The 22,024-nt window shown below is 44.5% G+C and overlaps 1 protein-coding gene and 1 long non-coding RNA gene across 2 annotated transcripts; one reads left to right on the forward strand and one right to left on the reverse strand.

Moving 5' to 3' along the window:
- Nucleotides 1-686: 686 nt before the first annotated feature.
- On the reverse strand, nt 687-7,140 carry LOC140210256 (uncharacterized). Its single transcript, XR_011889194.1, has 3 exons — nt 6,843-7,140; nt 2,155-2,363; nt 687-906 (listed from the first exon to the last, which is right to left on the reverse strand). It is a non-coding gene; the product is annotated as an uncharacterized lncRNA (long non-coding RNA).
- Nucleotides 7,141-7,539: 399 nt separating this feature from the next.
- LOC140210254 (putative nuclease HARBI1) lies at nt 7,540-10,640 on the forward strand. Its single transcript, XM_072279132.1, has one exon. It carries the CDS (start codon nt 7,883-7,885, stop codon nt 9,047-9,049), a length of 1,167 nt encoding a protein of 388 aa, XP_072135233.1. The 5' UTR covers nt 7,540-7,882; the 3' UTR covers nt 9,050-10,640.
- Nucleotides 10,641-22,024: the final 11,384 nt, after the last annotated feature.

Here is a 22,024-nt window from a genome sequence, read left to right on the forward strand (position 1 = left end):
AACGTCTTAGAGAAGTTTAGATAAGTACATACATGGTAGGGGTATGGAGGGCTACAGTCCCGGAGCAGGTTGGTGGGAGTAGGCAGTTTAAATGGCTTGGCACAGACTAGATGGGCTGAAGGGCCTGTTTCCATGCTGTACTCTTCTATGACTCTACTAATGGTAGGTCACTTAGGACTTAGAGGAGGAGCTATTTCTTTACGAGTGATACAGTAATGAATATTTCGAATTCACTACCCCAGCAGGTTGTGGAAGCTCAGTCAGTGAGTTCATTCAAAACTGTGTGCACTGGGGGAGTCAAGTGGCATGGGAACAGTGCAGGCAAATGGCTACGAGCTCCAGTCGCAATCTTGTTGAATTGCACAGCAGGTCACAGGGGACAAATGGCCAACCCCTGCACCTGTTCCTAACAGTTATGAAGATCAGAAGAGGTCTTCTCAATGGTTTGAACAACTGACACGAATAAAAGGGAGAGTATCTGACCTGCTGGCAGTCTGCTGCTGAAAATTAGCTGCGACATTTTCCACATTATAACACTGACTACACATCAAAAGTGGTTCACTGGATAGAGAGGGATGTTCTATAGTCAGGGAAAGTCCAGAGTTTTGGCATGTGTGGAACTATATGCCAGTGACAGCATGGAAAGAGGGAGATTATTTAGATACTATAAGAAACCTGTTGTCTAAACTAAATTTTATTTCATGCACATGATAAAATTCTTCATAACATAGGGTTTTTAAAGTTATGTTAGTTGTGAAAAGCTCTGTTGTCTCTTCTTTCCTGACTCCATGAGCTACAATTTTGACGTACATTTTCATCACAAAACACAAGCATTGAAAGGCTGCTTTGTTTCATTACTTTATCTGTCGTATGTCAGCACAGGGTGAAAATGGAAGCCTGGAATGCCTAAAAATAACCAAATCATGTATTAAAAAAAAATCAGAATCCAATAATGACAAGTTACTTTTCTCATTCATTTTTTGAATAAATATTTTTACTTTAGATCACCAATGTCTCGTGATTTCCTATTTCTCCAGACAAAAATAGGCAGAAGTCTATGACTATTGCTCAAAAGGATAACTGGAGAGTTCTGTGAAGCACAAAGTGGCTGTTTTCAATATCTTCAGCTCAAATATCAACACTATACTATCTGGAGCTATTGCACTGATGCTGCGGAGAACTAAAATCATCAAACATGCCCACCAACAGGGGCACCAAACCTTTTTTTTTAAATGCCATTCACCCCCTACCATTAACGAAGGGGTCTGTGAAGCCCAGGATGGGAACCCCTGCCCACCAAAGTTTCAGTGCAATGATGCTGATCGATTAGTCCTCCCCTAACCAGCACTGACAGGATAGGCAGTTACATAGGAGTGCTGGAGAACGAGATCAATCCTCATTACAAACCCTTGGGAAATGACAGAATGTAGCTCTTGATGTCACCGGTTCAGTCTCTAGGGCTTGTGTTCCATTTACTAACTATAACAAATGTCCCACAGGGACTGAGGAAGGTGTTGATTGTAAGATGTTTGCAAGAGCAAAGTTCCACCGCCCGTGTAACTCTGACGTATGTACACCCCGCCTTGCTTCAGATTTAGAACACTAATTGCTGTAATTGCACTAACTCCTCCATCTGTCCTCAGCCCTAACCGAATAGACATGGGCTTCATCCCCTAGATTACACCATTCTTCTCCAGCATATCTAACTAACAACTCTCCTGCCCTGCCTTCTTGCAACCTGAAATACTGCTCCCAATCCTCTTCCTCTTTGGGCCATGTACCCATTACTCAAAGAAAGAAATCTCTTGAGATATACATACGTACTGTACACATATAGATACACCATTGCCTTCTTGGTTCAAAATCCTTAGTAGCTCCTGCACTACACAGAAGTACCTGTCAATTGATGCTGTAGACCAAGCCATATGGTTTAGTGTTTAATCCCACATGGCGACTGCTATCTGTTAGCAGGTTTATTTAAATATCCTCATTACCAGAAAGCTGGCTACATCACATGCAAATTCAATAGCTCAACCCCTGCTGGAAAACATCGGGCTGTGTGCTGCATTCCAACTGTTTTCAAACTAATTCTCTATTGAATCCTGCACTCTGGTTATCTGAAAGTGTGAACTGCTGTTATTCCGGTATTTCTACCTGTTATTTGCAGACACTTCAATCCAAACAGTGTTTCTTCAATGAAGCAGCTTTCTGGACTCGAAGAAATGTCAGGTAGGCAATCCATTTCACCAGAGGAGTTGGAATACGAGACAGTGAACGCTTAGCACAGAAAATTCCATTGGGCCCATTGGCTGTGAAATTGTTTCTTGTCCATCTGCAAGTTAATGCGAGTTTGTACATTTTGGCTGGAAGAATTGAGAGCTCGTTTACTGCTTGGGTGGGAAGCAAGGTGGGGCTGGAGGAACAACACGATCACAAAAATAACTCATAGAAAAGCCAAGCCAATCACAATGTTTTACTTCTAAATGCACAGGACAGAAAGGTAGGGAATTTATGCTAAACTGTTTTGACTTTATTCGGATCACACTTAAAACAGTGATGCGTTCAGTTGTGTGCCATGTCATTTCAAGCGGAGGTTGATAGGTTCTTGATTAGCACGTGTATCAAAGGTTACAGGGAGAAGAAAGGAGAATGGGAAGGAGAGGGATAACAAATCAGCAGAGCAGACTTGATGGGTCAAATGGCCTTATTCTACTCCTTTATGTATGTTCTTATTACAGAAGGAACTGGAAAGGGTGTAAAGAAAATTCACAAGTATTAAAAGACAACATACATACAGAGAGCAGTGAATCTCTGGAATTCTCTGTCCTGGAAGTTTGTGGAGGTTAGACCATTGGAATACTTAAAGTAAAAGTTAACTTTTTAGAGTCCCAAAAATTGAGGGCTACAGAAAGCTGGCATAGAGGAGGACCTGGGAAAGATCAGCCAATGTCCATATTGAGCATATGGAAAAACTGGGGTGCATATATCAAGGAAGGTCACATACAGGGTCACTTTCATCTGAGAAAAGGCAGCTGATGGATGACCTAGTCAAGATCTTTAATATTATGAAAGATGTTACAGGCCATGTTCAGTGAAAACATTTCCATTTGTGGGGGACAGTTTAAATAAGACAGTCACCAATAAATATAACAGAAATCTCATAAACTTTGTTATACTAGGAAGAGGTTACAGTGAGCTTACATTTAAGATGAGCCGAAAAAGCATGAGGGAGAATGAAATACAGCACTACATGATCAATCTAACTAAGTAAAGACAGGTGGAGCAACTGACTGGACGAAGTGGACTGGTCCTGTGTAAAGCCTAATTTATACTTCTGCGTTAACTAGACGCTGTAACCTACGCAAATGACTTACGCGCATTGAGAGTATTTATACTTGTGCGTTGGTGTGTCTGCACTGCTCTGCAATTCACGCACGTCACGCATGTGCACACACCTGCCCGTGCAAGGCTTCATGGTCATGTTAGTCTTTCTCCGGGTAAACAAGAAGCGAGCGTCTTTTTTCGTAAAAACGAAATGTGCCCTCCATAATTTCAGGGGTCTGTAAAGCTTTATGGAAGCATTGCAGCCAGAGTTCCTTCCCTGCCCTTCAGTCGCCCAATGGGAAGCTACTGCAGCGCAGGCTGACATGCGATGCTACCAGGCGGACCAATCACAGCTGTTGCGTTCTGCGTTGCCGTGACGTGCGCGTCAGGCACTGGAGTTGGCTTTGCGTAGGGTTACGGTGTCGCGCTGATGCAGAAGTATAAATCAGGCTTAAGAATCTACCCTCCAGGCAACCACCTTCCACATTACCCTGTCCTCTGCTGCCCTCTGCAGAACATTCAAAGAAATTCACTTTAAAATGGATGGAAATTCACACTATTACCACTAGAGATTTTGCAGATGCTGGAAATCCAGAGCAACACAGAAAATGCTGGAGGAACTCAGGCAGCATCTGTGGAGGGGAATAAACAATCAACATTTCGGGCCGAGTCCCTTCATGAGGGATTTCATCAGAAATTCATACCATGCTTTGCAGTATACGTCCTTGAGGACATGCAATATCCCTGACTGGTTGGGAGGCCTTGGCCAAAGACCATAACACCCTGGCCAAAGACCGTAACGCCTTGGCCAAAGACCGTAACGCCTAGCGCCACAAAGGCACCAGGACATCTGCAGAGCAGCGGCTGAAGGACCTCGATCAAAAGCACCAGGACCCAAGGTGAGACGATCCGACCCTTCAATGGCCATAATGTGCCCGACCTGCAGGTGCACCTGCGCTTCGCTCTCATCACTGACGTCATCGTCGTTCCCAACAGACTTCCCAGACGAAGATCACCAACCATTCTCTTCATCATGGTTTTCGGTTAGGCAGTCCTCTCTAAAGTAACTACTCGTCAGAGTCACATTCAAAGCTCCTTTCAGACAATGAATGACCCTTCTACTTCCTACCACCATCATGTATCAAAAACTTAATTCAATCACAGATCTACGAAAACATAAACATCCCTTTCATCTGCTCACACAATTCTTGCTGAGTAAAGCATGAAGGAGATTAACTGACACTTTGCCACATGTTGAAGTAAATGAAAGGTCAACATCCAGCTCAATTCAAAAACCTGACGTGGTAAATCTAAAAGCAGAAAATGCTAGCGACATTGAGAAAGTCAGGCAGCATCTATAAATTAAAAAGAGTATACTATCATAGGTGATAAATATGATGTCTTTCATTTCAAGCTTCTAGCAGAGGTTGCCACAATGTACTTCAGCAAATGAAAAGCAATAAAAGACTACAGATGTAAACATGAGGAATTCTGCAGATGCTGGAAATTCAAGCAACACACATCAAAGTTGCTGGTGAACGCAGCAGGCCTGGCTCAGGGTCTTGCAGCAGGGTCTCGGCCCGAAACGTCGACTGTGCCTCTTCCTAGAGATGCTGCCTGGCCTGCTGTGTTCACCAGCAAAAGACTACAGATATCAGAGATCTGAAATGATGACAATAAAAAACAAATGCTGGAATAACTCAGCAGTTCAGACAGCATCTGTGGAAAGAGCACCAGTTAATATTCCTGACTGAAGGTCACTGCCCTGAAAAGTTAACTGTTGCTCCTCCCCACCCCCACGGATGGTGCCTGACCCATGGCAGAGTTCCATGCACAAGGGATCTGCAAATGCTGAAAATCTTGAACAACACACACTAAATACTGGAGGAACTCAGCAGGTCAGTCAGCATTAACAGAGAAATGAACAGTAAACATTTTGGGCCGACAACCATTCATCAGGATTGTTCGCTTGCTGCTGTACTGTTGAGTTGCCCCTGCATTTTGTGTACTGCACACAATGAAGTCCAGTGTGCCTGCCAAGCCACATTGTGGGGCCACTGCACCAGCAATAGGACAGCAACGGTATTTCTGCTGCGCATTAAACCGTCAAAGATGCCCCACAGCACTGGAGAACTCCCATCCACTGCCACCATGGTTCCCTTACCCCGCACTGCTCATTTCTACCTTCTACCCAAGATCCGCAAATCTGACCGTCCAGGTAGGCCCATTGTCTCTGCCTGCTCCTGCCCAAATGAACTCATGTCTACATCCCACTTCACTCTATCCACCTCAGTACAATCCCCTCACATCTACGTCCGCGGAACTTTCATATACTCTCGATCTCCTCACTAAATTCCAGTTCCCTGGCCCTGATGATGATGATGATGATGACGACGTCGACTCAGGCCTGAGAGGCCAGGCCAGCGTCGGGCATTTTCATGCCTTACAAGGCACAGTTCGAAAGGCTGTGTGGGGCACCACCCCTCGCACAGACATTTCGCAGTATTATTTTACGAGGCCGAGTTACGAGCTTGACATCAACCCGGCGTGGATGAAGAGCGCGCTCGGGGGTTGTCTGTCACTGGATCGAATTCGGGAACCTCCATTCTCGAGCCCGGCGCTGATCTCACTGTGCCACCAGCCGACCCAAATGGCCCTAACCGTCCCATTTTCACCATGGATGTCCTGTCCCTATACACTATCCCCCATTGTGAAGGCTTTAAAGCTCTCTGCTTCCTTGTCAATAAAAGACAGACCAGTTTCTCTTCACTTCCACTCTCCTCCGTCTGGTCCTCACCCTCAACAATTTCTCCTTTGGCTCATCCCATTTTCTCCAAACTCAGTGGGTAGCCATGGGCACCCACATGGGTCACTGCAATGGCCGCCTCTTTGTTCCAATCTTTCCCTGGTAAAGCTCCCCAACTCTACCTGCGCTACAATGTTGACTGATTTAGTGCTGCTTCATGCAACCATATTTCATCAACCTTGCTTCCAACTTCCACCCTGCCCTTTGATTCTTTCCGTCCATTTCTGACACCCTCTTCCCCTTTCTCGATCTGTTAACATCTCTGAAGACCAACTGCCTAATGACATCTTTTATAAACCTACGGATTTCCACAGCTGGGATGAGACCTTCCTTACCAGGGTATCCACCTTCTTCAATGAATGGGGTTTTTCCTCTCCCCACCATCTATGCTGCCCTCACCTGAATCCCCTCCTCTTCCCGAACATCCACCCACACCCCACCTTCCCACCGCCAGTGATAAGAGTTCCTCATGCCCTTACATACCACTCCTTCAGCCTCCGCAACCAACACATTATCCACCGCAACTTCTGCCATCTCCAAAGTGATCCTACCACTACACATATCTTTCCCTCCCCCCCCAACATTCCCTTGCCCATTCACCCCTCCCCACTAATCTCCCTCTCAGCACTTATCCGTGCAAGCGATAGAAATGCCACACCTGCCCCATTCACCTCCTCCCTCAACAGTCCTTCCAGGTGAGGCAACAGCTCACCTGCGAAACTTTTGGAGCTGTCTATTGTGTTGGATACTCCCGAAACGGCCTCCTCTATACTGGTGAGACCAATCCTAAATTGGGGGACCGCTTTGTCAAGCATCTTCACTTCATCAGCCAAAAGCGGAATTTCCAGTGGCCCACTATTTTAAACCTATCCGCATTCCCTTACGTCTGGGGACGGGACGAAGGATCAGCAAGGGAACCGGGCCATGTTTGAGGCAATTCAGTCAGGCCCGGAACACCGAAACTAAAACACCCACGACCCACGATCCAGACCCAGGAGGGATAACATCGCACGCCGGTACCGAGTCGCATGAACTTGCTTTCCGAGGGACGATTTATAGACGGACTCTCCCGACAGTCTCATGGAGCATCCCTATATCTCATCCCCCGGCAACATTGACCGTGCAAAGAAATGTCAGCATAAGCGGAATACTCAACAGCGCGGACACCGAGAGGCCACTTTCCCTTTTTCCTGATATTGCTAGCGAGGAAACTGAACTGCCAACCGTCGACAGGACAGCAGCGTCCAGCGAGTGCGCATGCGCAGCGACTGTTTCCGGCGCCCCCCCACCCTTTACGCCAAAGATTTGCCCCAAGGGCGGAGAGCCCCGGCCGCTTGCGGCGTCAGTCTTTCCGCCCGGCAGCCGTGCCACTCCCGGGTTGGGTTGGGTTGGGCGGGGTGCAGGGGGGAGGGACCGGCGCGGCTGCGGAGAGGGACAGGTGGCCCGTCGCCAGGGGGCGCAGCAGGCGGGAATTTCCTGCCCTTTACGCCGCGGCTGGGCCCTCGCCCCCCGACCGGCGGTCACGTGAGCCCGGGCGGAAGTGGAGGGGCTGGGGAAGCTTTGGAGAGTCCCTAAAGTTTGCTGCTGTCTGATTCCACAGAGGGAGAGGGGGGTGGGGTTGGTGCCTCCCCTCAGTTCCGTTCACTGAGACCTGCCCCTGCATCTGCAACCTCACTCTCCCAGCCCCAGCTTATCACCACACCCATCCATCCATCCATTCATTCATTCAGCAGATATCCAAGTAGAGCAGCTATGGCTTTCCCCATGAGCATCCCACTCTACACCATAATTGTGGAAGACGAAGAGGAGGAGGAGGAGGAGGAGGAACAGCAGCGAATGGAAGCAAAGAGAATAAGACAGCATGGCAAAAGACACCACCCTACCAGGTACTACCCACCACAGCGCATCTATCGGCAACGCCGGTCCTTTGAGGATCTCTCGGAAGAGCTCTGTATTCGACGAGTGCGATTATCCAAGCGTGCCATTGCGAATCTGTGTGAGCTCCTCCGTGAAGATCTTCAGCCACACTCCACTGCCAGGACGGCATTGTCAGTCGAAATGAAGGTGACCACCGCCTTGAACTTCTTCGGCACTGGGTCATTTCAGGGGGCGACGGGGAACATGTGCAACATTAGCCAGGGAGCAGTGAGGGCAGCTATTCAGCAGGTCACAGACGTGCTCTTCAACAAAGCTGCGGGATTTATCAACTTTGGCATCACAGCCAGGCAGCAGAAGGAAAGAGCCAAGGACTTTCGCTGCATTGCCGGGTTCCCCAAGGTGCAGGGCATTATAGGAGGGACACACGTGGCTCTGAAGGCACCCGCAGAGCAGCCACTGATATTCGTGAACCGAAAAGGGTTTCACTCGCTGAATGTTCAGCTTGTTTGCGATGCCCATCAGAAAATCCTGTATGTAAATGCCAAGCACGCAGGCAGCTGTCATGATGCCGTGATTGTACAGCACTCGACACTCCCCGACCTCTTCCATGAGGACAACCACGTGCAAGGCTGGCTCCTTGGAGACCGGGCGTACACACTACAGACGTGGCTCATGCCTCCGCTCAGCCGTCCGAGAACCAAGGCCGAGGAGGCATACAACCAGGCCCAGGCGGCAACACGAGCTGTGGTAGAGAGGGCTATAAGACTGTTGAAAAGTAGATTTCGCTGCCTGGACAGATCCAGCGGGGCTCTGCAATACACGCCTCAGAGGGTGGCAAGGATTGTTATAGCCTGCTGCGTGCTGCACAATTTTGCTCTTCAGGAAGGCCACCTTTTCAACATAGACGACGAGGAACCACTGCTCCCAGAGGAAAGGGAGCTCCAGGCCCCGGCGTTGGAAGGGGATGACCAGGAGGATTCTTCCCTGGATGTGGCAAGGGCCATCCAAAAGCAGATCGTGCAGGAAGAGTTCAGTCACTGACAGCGAATCTCAGCATCCCCCTTCAGTGCTAGAAAGTGAGCGCTCTTTGGACCACTGTTGGCCTTAAGACATGATGACTGCTGAGCAGTCCATGATGTCCAAATACCACCGTGAAAATATTTATCACTACAGGACAAATGTTCACACCAGTAGAATGTTCCCTTTCTTGAATGACCTTAATATTCATGAATGACGGGACATGATTAGTGAAAAATGTACATTAATAAAAATATGTTTTTCAGTCGAAGCAAATTAACATCATGCTTGTAATCTGGACCCTGAGTCATCTTTGTGGCAAATTGTCTTTTAACTATCTCATTCATCTGTTTATGTGCCACCCCAGAATCGGGCTGCTAGGCAAAGGATGACGGTGATCCCGTGCAGACGAGATGTGGGTTAGTGGGAGCACTGCTGCTTGCTTCTTCGCAGGGAGCTCTGTGCCACTTATTTCCCGCTGACTCCATCTGCAGATAGTGCAACGTGAGGAGGACTAGCCAATGCTGCTCTGACAGAAACCTGCAGGCAGGCAGACTTCAGTCACTTTCTCCAGCTGAGTCTCCCTACTGTACGTTTCGAATGTGATGCATCGGAACTTGCACCAGCCCGAATGTGACTTTCCCAGGAAACTTGGAAGAAATTAACCTTGTTGGTGGACTGTAACTTGCTAATGCAATAGTCAATAGGAATTTCATTGTCTTATTTGCATTGTTTTAGATAATTAGACAGTTTGCAAACTGCTCTTTCAACAGCATTCTTAAATGTAGATCATTGTTTATATAATTAAAATTTATATTAAGTGGTAAAGCTAAATGTTTTGCAAATGTATAGAAAACTGTTACTAATCAGGAGGTGTATTATGTGATGAACTTATGAACTTCAGGGTGCAGTGAATGATCTAATCTGTTACTCATCTCTGGCCACGACAGTATAGTACTTTGCATAAAACACACAAATTTTCACTTATGTTTTATAGATATCATGTTATTTGTGCTATGTGTATGTTTTTAAACATTGAATCAATTTGTATGCAAACTGTCCCACATATTGACCGCAGAACCCAACAAATGGTGTTTGTCTGATTGGAGGTTTGTGAGTCTTCTATGCTTCATTATTAACCTGGATACAGGTTATGGTGCTCTCACCTGCTGCCAGAAATCATGGATCAAGTCCCACCCAGAGACAAAGGCATATAACTTGAGCCAAAATTCATGTGAGGTATTGAAGCAGTGCCACGCTGCAAAACATGAGTCTTTCGGGTGGGAAGTTACAGCCCTGTCCTTTCTACCGAACAAAGCAGAAGTTGGATGTTAACCTAGTAAATATTTACTCCTTGACTAACATATCAAATCTAATTATCCACATATATGTCTCTTGGCTTTACCTGGAATGGATTACACTGTGTCCTGTACATTTCAGTAGTAGTATACTTAACAGATATCAAGGAATCTCAGATAACCTGTGGATGTAAATGGTGGAAATTAAATACTCTTCCTTTTGTTCATTTGTTCACACACGCTGACATTAGGATAAAATCGGTCTGTGATTGCACTTTGGGTCAATGAACTGTTTACACGGCATGCTTATTGACAGTGCCTTCTTCAAAGTTGGTATTTAAAAGCTAAAAAAGAAGTTAAGGTTGTACTTCTTTATCAGAAGTTTTCGCTCAAGAAAGTGATTAACCTGCTGTGAATTTATGTTGGTTATTTTCAGTTTTTCAGAATTATCATTCTTTATTTTGTTTTTGTATTGCTTTACTGAGGCTCCTGATGCAGTAACTTCTAAGCCTTAAATTTAAAGCTGTACACTATTTATAAATCTGTAGTGTAGTGCAATATTTCAAGTTAATCTGTGCTAATATTTTTTGGGATGTGAGAAGGATTCCTGCATTCTAACAAGGACCATTCTGTCTGTGATATCTTCTTATACTCCTCTTATTATACAGCTTCAGAAATAGCGGCACCTTGATGGCCCATCTCCATTCCGGGCCCTGAAAGTCACTCCAGCAAGAGAATGTACAGCCAGTCTGTAAATTAATTGAAGTAACTTTATTCAATTCATAGACTGGTTAGCTGCACATAGCAGGGTCTCCTCTTTTTGGAGAGGTCCAATACAGAGCAAAAACATAAAAATTACTATAGTTTTTTAAAAAAATTCTTAATGAGAACAATATTCTAGAAAAGTTTCAGTCAGGTTTGACAGCAAACCACAGTGTGGAGACAGCCCTGATCAAAATTGTCAGTGCTGAAGCCAACAGGGTCTCAGTTCCAATTCTCCTAGATCCAAGTTTTGCCTTTGGATGATTGACCACAACGTCCTCCTAGAGCGCCTTGAGAACTGGGCTGGCCTGTCTGGTAGTGCCCTTAATTAGTTTTGCTCACATATCTCAGAGCAAAAATTTTCTGTCTGCCTTGGAAACCACTTTTTCTAAGAGATACGATGTACCTTTTGGTATTGCTCAGGAAAGCTGTCTTGGTGCCCTACTCTTCTTATACATGCTCCTCGTAGGAGACATCATTAGAGAGCATAAACTTGATTTTCACAGTTATGCAGAGGATACACAATTGTATATCTCCGTTGAGCCTGATGATGATAACATCCTGTCCTCTCTGACTTCTTGTATGGCTGCAAAAACAATAATTTCCTAAAACTAAATGAAGATAAAACTGAAATACTTTTGGTTGGTTCCAAAACCGAAAGAGACAAACTTCTGATGAACTTGGGAACTTAACTCTCCTTGTAAAATCAGAAGTAACTAGCTTGGATGTTAAGCAACACACATAAAAGTTGCTGGTGAACGCAGCAGGCCAGGCAGCATCTCTAGGAAGAAGTACAGTTGACATTTCGGGCCAAGACCCTTCGTCAGGACTAACTGAAAGAAGAGCTAGTAAGAGATTTGAAAGTGGGAGGGGGAGATCTGAAATGATAGGAGAAGACAGGAGAGGGAGGGATGGAGCCAAGAGCTGGACAGTTGATTGGCAAAAGGGATATGAGAGGATCATTGGACAGGAGGCCTAGGGAGAAAGAAAAGGGGGAGGGGGGAAAAAACCAGAGGATGGGCAAGGGGTATAGTGAGGGAGACAGAGGAAGAAAAAGGAGAGAGAGAGAAAAAGAATGTGTATATATAAAATAACAGATGGGGTACGAGGGGGAGGTGGGGCATTAGCGGAAGTTTGAGAAATAGCGGAAGTTCATGCCATCAGGTTGGAGGCTTCCCAGAGGGAATATAAGATGTTGTTCCTCCAACCTGAGTGTGGCTTCATCTTTACAGTAGAGGAGGCCATGGACAGACATATCAGAATGGGAATGGGACGTGGAATTAAAATGTATGGCCACTGGAAGATTCTGCTTTCTCTGGTGGACAGAGCATAGGTGTTCAGCGAAATGATCTCCCGGTCTGCGTCGGGTCTTGCCAATATACAGAAGACCACATCGGGAGCACCGGACGCAGTATATCACCCCAGCCGACTCACGTGTCCTCATGGACAGTGTTCATGAACTGTCCTGAAGTCCCTCCCATTCTCATTTGTGACCTCTCTACAGACCACCTAATACAGTCTCTCCTGTTCTTCAAGTGCCGTCTTGTCTCTCCATTGACATCACAGACTTCAAACGTGTGCTGTGCATTGATTTTTTGAAAAGTATAGAAATTTTTGACAGGCCTGTATATTTCAGGTTGAAAGTGTGATCGGAGGTTACAGACCTGAAATCGTATCCTTCTTTCCACAGGCATTGCCTGACCTGCTGAGCATGTTCTGTTTTTACTTCAGATTTCCATCATTCACAGTATCTTCATTTTGTTTTCATCATCAGTAAACCTATCATATGTGAACTCCATTCCCCGAGCGCCATCATTTTCCTCCTCTTCCGCTCTTTGCATTCTATCTCTATGACATTATTGTAATAGCCTTACTTGCATTTATTTGCTGCGTTTGTATATCGTCAACTCTGAACACGCTTGGACTGCTCTGAAATGTTAAGATTCCTAAGTGAATTCTGTACCACTGCTCTGGCACAGAATTTCTGTATGTGTGTGGGTTCCTCCTTCCAATTGTTTACAACACAACAAAACAGAAAGATGCAATTCAGACAATGGGATCCATGCCAGTTCACAGGAAAGCAAACTCATTAGTCCCATTGCCCCTTTCCTTGTTTCCTTGTATCCCCGCAACTCATTTTTTCTCACCTCAACGTGTTTGAAGTACAATGATGCCACTTTCGTTGGCCTCCAAAGGTTTGTGCTTTCCCGGCTGATGCTGCTGTGCCATCTTAATGATGCACTCTACAACATTAATTTTGTTCCCAGTACTCCTTTGTTCCAGTGCAGTGAAGCCCCACTGCTGTGGTAAGTCAGCTCTTGATCTGCTTTGTGATCTCAAAAGCTACAAAAAAGAAAAACAAATCCACAATGCCTCATCTTCAATAAGCCGTTAGCAGCTATCTACGTCTTAATGGAAGGGGCTATCACTTTAAATATCATTGCTTCCTTGATTTCAAATGTGTTTAACTGGGTAGGCTTAAAAACATATGGAATAGTATCAGAAGGAGAGTATTCATTGCCCTGGAGGCTGCTTTGCCATTCAGTGAGTTATGTTTAATCATTTATCTTGGCACCATTTTCCTGCTCTGTTCTTGTACCCCTGGATTTCCCGAGCATCTAGAGACCCATCGACCTGTGACTTGACTGAACTCACTTGGCCTCCACAGGTCCTCAGGCAGAGTAATCTAAAGGCTTGAATGAAGAAACTCCTGATCAGATCACTTGTCCATATTTTGAGAGGATGATTCCTCCTTCTGCACTCGCCAACAAGGAGAAACCTCCCAAGTTCACCTTCAAAGAATGAGTAAATGTGTCATGTATGTATTGTGACTTCAAAAGCAGGTCAGTGGTTGAGAGATTCTCTAAGGAGTGACTTGTTCCTCTTGGCCCCAATTAAGAGGGTTATGGAATAAGTCCTCATTATTCTCTAGAGGTAGGGGTATGGATTTTCTGCAGATAACAAAATAAAATAGATATCATAAAGGGCCTCTCTTTAGCACACAATGCACCCCCAAATAAACACAGTTGGAATCATTTGTCATGGATGGAGGTCCTCCAGCCCGGCTTGTAGATGCTGCTCAGGAAGCTCATCAAGGGTAATCCCTTCTTGTGATTTATTTTGCTCTGTTTTGTGGTGTTCTGTGTTGTATTGCCGAGCATTGTGGGCATGCTACATAGGTGCCGGAATATGTGACAACACTTGCGGGCTGCCCCCAGCACACTTTCGGGTGTGCTGCCTGTTAACATAAATGACGCATTTTGGTGTATATTTTGAATTTCACGTGATAAATAAACTTGAGTCTTGAATTTTGATTCTCATTTGTCTGTATTTCACCTATCCGTAGGCTGCATAATGTTCTAAAAGCTTTAACAAGCCTTAAACACATCAAAGCATACAAATAGCCAAAGAAAATGATGTTGGCTGATAAATTCCATTGTTCCCTCAGGTGCATGGCCATGCAGTGACTGAAATGGTCCAATGCACGTAGCCTTTGGTGCCGCACAGCTGGAATTTTATTGTATATAATGTTAGCATAATTTTGAAAGTATGTTAATAATTGGAAAAAGTATCAATTTTACAGGATATAGAAACACTGCTATGAACAGAGTATAAAATGTTCTTCAGGTCATTGGTTAAAAAGGAAAGCTAGAAGAATAAACTTATGTCACAGAATGTGATGTCGTGTCATTTCGACTACTAAACGAAGTAAGGTGACTGTCAAGACGTTTTGCCATTACTGCTTTAATGAGGACTTATGAAGTTTTGCTCCAGTATTACAAAGAGCAAGTTAATGAATATAATGATCCAATCAGAAACCTCTGCCTGAAGATTTTGACTAATCCACAATACTGAATAGCATTAACTGTCCTTAACAAAGTCTGGCAACTCTTTGTAAATTCTTTCAGAAAATGCAGTTTGAATACAACTGAAATATTACAGTATGCAAAAGCAAAAATTAACAAGTCATGGTTATAGTATCTTGGTGATACTATTTATTGGAGTGACAAATAGAAAGATTTGCTTGCATCTTTAAGATCTGATGTCAACACTGAACCTACTATTAGATTCATTCAAGATGTGTGTAATCTCTTGGACGGTAGATCTGACGATGAGTTAAGAAAATGGCAAGGTTTTGACCCTGTTGCTATTGCAAACACAATCAGTTTTGAATTTGGAAAAGAGGATGTTGTATGACTGACAAAAAATACTCAGCTAATATAACAAACCACAACAACAGTGTTGCTTCAAAAATATCGCAGCAATACTGTGAGTTCAAAGTTGTCATTTCTGAAAAAGTTAAGACTGGTTCAATTAAGACGTTCACTGATATGTTGAACTATATGCTTCGAGATGAAGACTTTGAAGAACTGTCAATTCTTGTTGACATCAGTGGATGATCTATTGATGATTCAGACATCTTTCATCTGGATGTGAAATTAATCTGGACAGTGTCTATAGACAATCATTATCATTAAGTGCTATGTTGTTTGATGTGGGCGATCATGATCTTTCCATGACCATGATTGTTCTTTGCAAACTTTTCTACATAGGTGATTTGCCATTGCCTTCTTCTGGGCAGTGCCTTTACAAGACAGGTGACCCCAGTCGTCATCAATACTCTTCAGATATTGTCTACCTGGCATCTGGTCAAATAACCAGGACTTGTGATAACGCACCAGCTGCTCATACAACCACTCATCACCTGCTCCAATGGTTTCAGTGACCCTGAAAGGGGGGAGGGGACTAAGCAGGTGCCACACCTTGCCACCTTACCCTACACCTTCAGACCAGCGTAGGAAAGGAGTACTTCACACCTCCTTTGGTAGAGACGTATCTCCGCCCCACCACCCACTATAGACAATGGATTTGTAATAAAGACAGACAAGAAAACATTACAAAACATGAAAGATTTTCTTGTATTGTATTTCATTAAACAGTTCAATTAATAAATAAATTCAAAACTATGTGACGTTTCAATTTTCATTCTAAATATTCATAGTATGCATTTTACAAAAAAAAACATCTTAAGTGCTGTGCCATTTTTCAAGCCGTGTAAAAATTTCCTGCTCAGAGCAATGGTTGGTCCGCACAGCTGTAAAAAATATTAGAGGGAACATTGCTTGTACCAAAACTTATAAGCTATCATCACTGTAAAATCATAAGATGCAGCTGAGTAGACGAGGACTGCTATAGAACGTCTCATACCAGAGGGGCACTTGTTCAGAGTTGTTTAGAAACTGATCATTGTATTTATACTGGCGATGTTGGTTCCTTATTGTGGATTGTATATAGATATATTTGCTAAAAAAAAGTCAAGATGGGGCAACTTTAAAACCAACCCACTATTGACTGCAATAGGCTTGTGATAGAGGAAAACAGACAGAACAAAAGTTCAAGGTTGCACTCAACGCTGTGTAATTTTTGGTATGGTGAATATCCAGTCTCAGTAAATTAGCAGCATTGTGGGTGGTAAGTCGTACAGATGGTAGATCCGCTACCTCTCAGCATGGAAAACCTCAGCTCTGTCCGTGTGGGGTTTGCACATTCTCCCTGTGACCGTGTGAGTTTACTCCAGCTCATCCCACATCCCAAAGGTATGCAGCTCGCCAGGCTAAGTAACCAATCCAAATTGCCCTGGTTTTGTAGATGAAGGGTCCTGACCCGACGCATCAAGTGTTCATTTCCCTCCATAGATGCAGCCTGGTCTGATGTGTCCCTCTAGCATTTTGCATGTGTTCGATCAGATTCCAGCATCATAGCCTTGGGAATACCAATACTTCCCTTCCCATGGATGGGAGGGATAAGGAGGGTGAGGGTCGATGGGACTGGGCAGAACGATAGCACTATTATTAGTATACAGAATAATAGGATTTGGGATGTTGACGTTGTATTAGACATCGGAGTATTGTGTGCAATTCTGGTCACCTACCCTACAGAAGGGTATCCATAAGATTAAAAGAATGCAGAGAAAATTTACAAGGATGTTACCAGCAGTTGAGGACCTAAGTTATAGGTAAAGGTAAAAGAGGTTAAGATTTTACTCCCTAAAGCATAGGAAAATGAGGAGAGATCAGAATCAGGATTATTATCACCAGCACGTGTCGTGAAATTTGTTAACTTAGCAGCAGCAGTACAATGCAATAAATAATATAGAAGAAGAAGGAAAAAATAAAATAATAATAATAAATAAGTAAGAAAATCAATTATAGTATACGCATATTGAATAGATTAAAAATCATGCAACAAAACAGAAATAATATATATTAAAAAAGTGAGGTAGTGTCCAAGGGTTCAATGTCCATTTTGGAATCGGATGGCAGAGGGGAAGAAGCTGTTCCTGAATCACTGAGTGTGCACCTTCAGGCTTCTGCACCTCCTATCTGACTGTAACAGTGAGAAAAGGGCATGCCCTGGGTGCTGGAGGTCCTTAATAATGGACATTGCCTTTCTGAGACACTGCTCCTTGAAGGTGTCCTGGGTACTTTGTAGGCTAGTACCCAAAATGTAGCCAACTAAATTTACAACCCTCTGCAGCTTCTTCTGGTCCTGTGCAGTAGCCCCCCCCCCCCACATACCAGACAGTGATGCAGCCCGTCAGCATACTCTCCATGGTACATCTATAGAAGTTTTTGAGTGTATTTGTTGACATACCAAATCTCTTCAAACTCCTCATGAAGTATAGTTGCTGTCTTGCTTTCTTTAAGACTACATCAATATATTGGGACCAGGTTAGGTCCTCAGAGATCTTGACACCCAGGAACTTGAAACTGCTCACTCTCTCCACTTCTGATCCCTCTATGAAGATTGGTATGTGTTCCTTCGTCTTACCCTTCCTGAAGTCCACAATCAGCTCTTTCATCTTACTGACGTCAAGTGCCAGGTTGTCGCTGGGGCACCACTCTACTAGTTGGCATATCTCGCTCCTGTACGCCCTCTCGTCTCCATCTGAGATTCTACCAACAATGGTTGTATCATCAGCAAATTTTTAGATGGTATTTGAGCTATGCCTAGCCACACAGTCATGGGTATAGAGAGAGTAGAGCAGTGGTGCATTATTGTTGATCGTCAGCGAGGAGGAGATGTTATCACCAATCTGCGCAGATTGTGGTCTTCTGGTTATGAAGTCGACGATCCAATTGCAGAGGGAGATACAGAGGCCCAGGTTCTGTAACTTCTCAATCATGATTGTAGGAATGATGGTATTAAATGCTGAGCTACAGTCGATGAACAGCATCCTGACTTAGGTATTTGTATTGTGCAGGTGGCCTAAGGCCATGTGAAGAGCCATTGAGATTGCATCTGCCGTTGACCGTGTGTTGGTGCATGGCCAAGTGGTTAAGGCATTCGTCTAGTGATCTGAAGGTTGCTAGTTCGAGCCTTGGCTGAGGCAACATGTTGTGTCTTTGAGCAAGGCACTTAACCACACATTGCTCTGCGATGACACCGGTGCCAAGCTGTATAGGCCCTAATGCCCTTTCCTTAGACAACATCAGTGTCGTGGAGAGGGGAGACTTGCAGCATGGGCAACTGCCAGTCTTCCATACAACCTTGCCCAGGCCTATGCCCTGGAAACCTTCTAAGGCACAAATCCATGGTCTCACGAGACTAACGGATGCCTATCATCATCATCATTGACCTATTGTGGTGATAGGCAAATTGCAATGGGTCCAGGTCCTTGCTGAGGCAGGAGTTCAGTCTAATCATGACCAACCTCTCAAAGCATTTCATCACTGTCGACGTGAGTGCTACTGGACAATAGTCATTAAGGCAGCTCACATTATTTTTCTTAGGCACTGGTATAATTGTTGCCTTTTTGAAGTGAGTGGGATCTTCCACCCGTAGCAGTAAGAGGTTGAAAATGTCCTTGAACACTCCCACCAGTTGGTTGGCACAGGTTTTCAGAGCCTTACCAGGTACTCCATCGGGACCTTCTGCCTTGCGAGGGTTCACTCTCTTTAAAGACAGCCAAACATCGGTCTCCGAGACAGAGATCACAGGGTCATCAGGTGCAGCAGGGATCTTCACAGCTGTAGTTATATTCTCCCTTTCAAAGCAGAGACCTTATAGAAGTATCAGAAATTATGAGGGAGATGATTAGGGTAAATACATGAAGGCTTTTCCCATGAGGTTTGGTGAGACTAGAACTAGAGGCCAGAGGCTTAGGTCGAAAGGTGAAACATTTGAGTGGAAGTGTTGGATGTGGGTTCAATTGCAACATTTAGAACAGTTTGGATGGGTACGTGAGTGTCAGGTATGGAGGGCTATGGTCGTGGTACTGGTAGATGGGGGCTAAGCAGAAAAACAGATCGGCATGGACTAGATGGGTCAAGTGGCCTGTTTCTGTGCTGTCATGCTCTTTGACTATGATTTAATAAGTACTTTTGGCAATGTTGTCCACTTCCTTACCATACTTTGGATAAATAAGCTTGTGGAATATTAGCAATCAGTGCCTAATTGTTCCCCAGTAGTGGTGGGCAGTGGAAGATTCAAGTAGAAGGACATTCAAATGGAATACAATATATCCCACCCCGTTTCAAAGACAGAAGCAGGAGAACTGTGTTCTATAGCTGGTCTGCATCACAGACAAATATAATGTAATTGCAAAGATAAGTAAAACTCCAATAATCTGGCACACCCAGGATTTTAGTAGTGCCAGATCACCAGATATTTCAAATGGTTCCGTTTATTATCAGACAACATATACAGCATGCAACCTGAAATGCTTGTCTTCAGAGACATGCATGAAAAACTGAAGAACTCTCTCTCTCTCTCTCTCTCTCTCTTTCTCACACACACACACGAGGAATAGAGAGAAGTCACCCCTTTCACACCAAAAGGGGAGACTAACAGTTGCTCTTATGGTGTTACAGTCTGCTGCGTCATTTTTTATTCTGAAATATTTATTTATTTATCAATACATTGTGGAGTAGGCTGTTTGATCCACTCTGCTCCAGCAATCTTGATTTAACCCTATCCTAGTTACAGAACAATTTGGACTGACTATTGGAGTATTGGATGTTACTTCAGTTAAAATCCCAGAAACTTCATTTGCTTTGTTGGGGGTTTCTTTTGGATTTGCACGGTGTTATAATCGATGTTCCAGTGAAACAGATAAGTTTAAAGTGAGTGAAAGGGGGCATGGGATCTGAAGCCGTGATGGGTAGGAAGGAAGTGAAGCAAATGTCACTCCATGAGCTATTTGCCAAACCCTGCGATTTGCAAATCATTTGATAATAGTTTACTGGAGTTTTACTGGCAGTGTGATTTCTGGTTTGAGCACCGAGTTTGCTCTTGTACCTCAGAGCAACATTGAGAAAGGTTCTGCACTACTACATCTGTTACAAGCTTTGTTTTTGACCACGGGTCCACAGCAGACCCAGTCAACAGGGATAAAGGTAGTGGAGCTGCTGTCCCCCGGCTCCAGAAAAGAGAATTGAATCCTGCATGTGGATTGTGCATGTTCACTTTCCTCCCAAATCTCAAACATTGTATTGTATTGTACTTACTTTATTTCTTACATCCAAGGGAGTAAAACTCTTTATGTTGTGTCTCTGTTGCAATGTACAAGCAACAAGGAAGGGAAATGTGGGAGAATATTGCCCAAACTCTAAGACTGTATACAGAATTGTTTTGTATACATGTATGTACAGTCAGATACAATGTACAGTCAGATTCACAATCAGATCAATGTACACTGATAAATCTGATGGCCTGGTGAAAGGAGCTGTCCCAAAGCCTGTTGGTCCTGGCCTTAATGCTCCTGAACCGTTTGCCAGATGGTAGCAGCTGAAACAGTTTGTGGTTGGGATGGCTGGAGTCCTTGATGATCCTTTGGGCCCTTTGAACACAATTACTGCTGTAACTGTCCTGAATAGAGGAAAGGTCACATCCACAGAACATTTCGGGAGAGCAGTGTTATGTGTTTTACTGAAACGTGGCTGCACAAGGACATACCCGACAAAACTTTTCCATGGATGGCTTCCAGACCGTTCAGGCTGACTGGAAGTGCACTGAGAGTGGTAAGTGTAAAGGAGTTGGGGGCTTGCTGTTCTGGTTAACAACGGATGGTGCAATCCTGGTCATGTTACGATTGAGGAACGTGTTTGTAGCCCGGATATTGAACTTTTTGCTGTTGGATTCCGGCCATATTCCACCGAGATACAACACTGGGCGTTCCTGCCTGTGGACATTGAACTTTGCAGCTCCTTGCGTGGAGGGTCAGACACCCTGAGCCAATAGGCTGGTCCTGGACTTATTTCCATCTGGCATAGTTTGCATATTGTTGTTTGATTGTTTGTGGTTTTTGTATTGCTATATTTACGCTCTATTCTTGGTTGGTGCAGTGGTAACGAAACCCAGTTTCCCTCAGGATCAATAAAGTATGTCTATCTATCTAGATGTACTGGGCTGTCTGCACCACTCTCTGCAGTGCCCTGCGATTGGGGGTAGTACAGTTAGGGTTCTCTGGATGGTGTCCCTGTAGAAAGTACTGAGGATCTGGGGACTCATGCCAAACTTCTTTGGCCATCTGAGGTGAAAGAGGCACTGCTGTGTTTTTTTCACCACACAGGCGGTATGTACTGTCTAGGTGAGATCATTGGTGATGTGTTTACCAAGGAACTTGAAACTACTCACCCCCTAAACTACAGTCCCATTCATGTCAATAGGGGCTAGCCAGTAAAGTAGGTTAATTGGTACCTGGAAATTCCACATCGTATGAAAATAATTGTAGCACTTTTGGGGAATTCAGGGGATAGTGCAAAGTGGAATGGGATTGTTTAGGTATGGTGTAAGAGGGTGCTTGCTGGCCAGTACAGACTTGATGGGCCACACCAAGCCAGACTGTGGTATCACTTTTCTCATTCATCCTCACTGAAACAGAGTTGCACCTTCAACAGGCTTCCTTGCTGGTGTGCAGCTCGTTTACAGAACTAAT

The sequence above is a fragment of the Mobula birostris genome, chromosome 15 (genome assembly GCF_030028105.1).
Source record: "Mobula birostris isolate sMobBir1 chromosome 15, sMobBir1.hap1, whole genome shotgun sequence".
Taxonomy (NCBI): domain Eukaryota; kingdom Metazoa; phylum Chordata; class Chondrichthyes; order Myliobatiformes; family Myliobatidae; genus Mobula; species Mobula birostris.

Excerpts from the sequence above, each read along its gene's own strand:
- LOC140210254 (XM_072279132.1), top strand. The coding sequence starts at position 7,883 with ATGGCTTTCCCCATGAGCATCCCACTCTACACCATAATTGTGGAAGAC.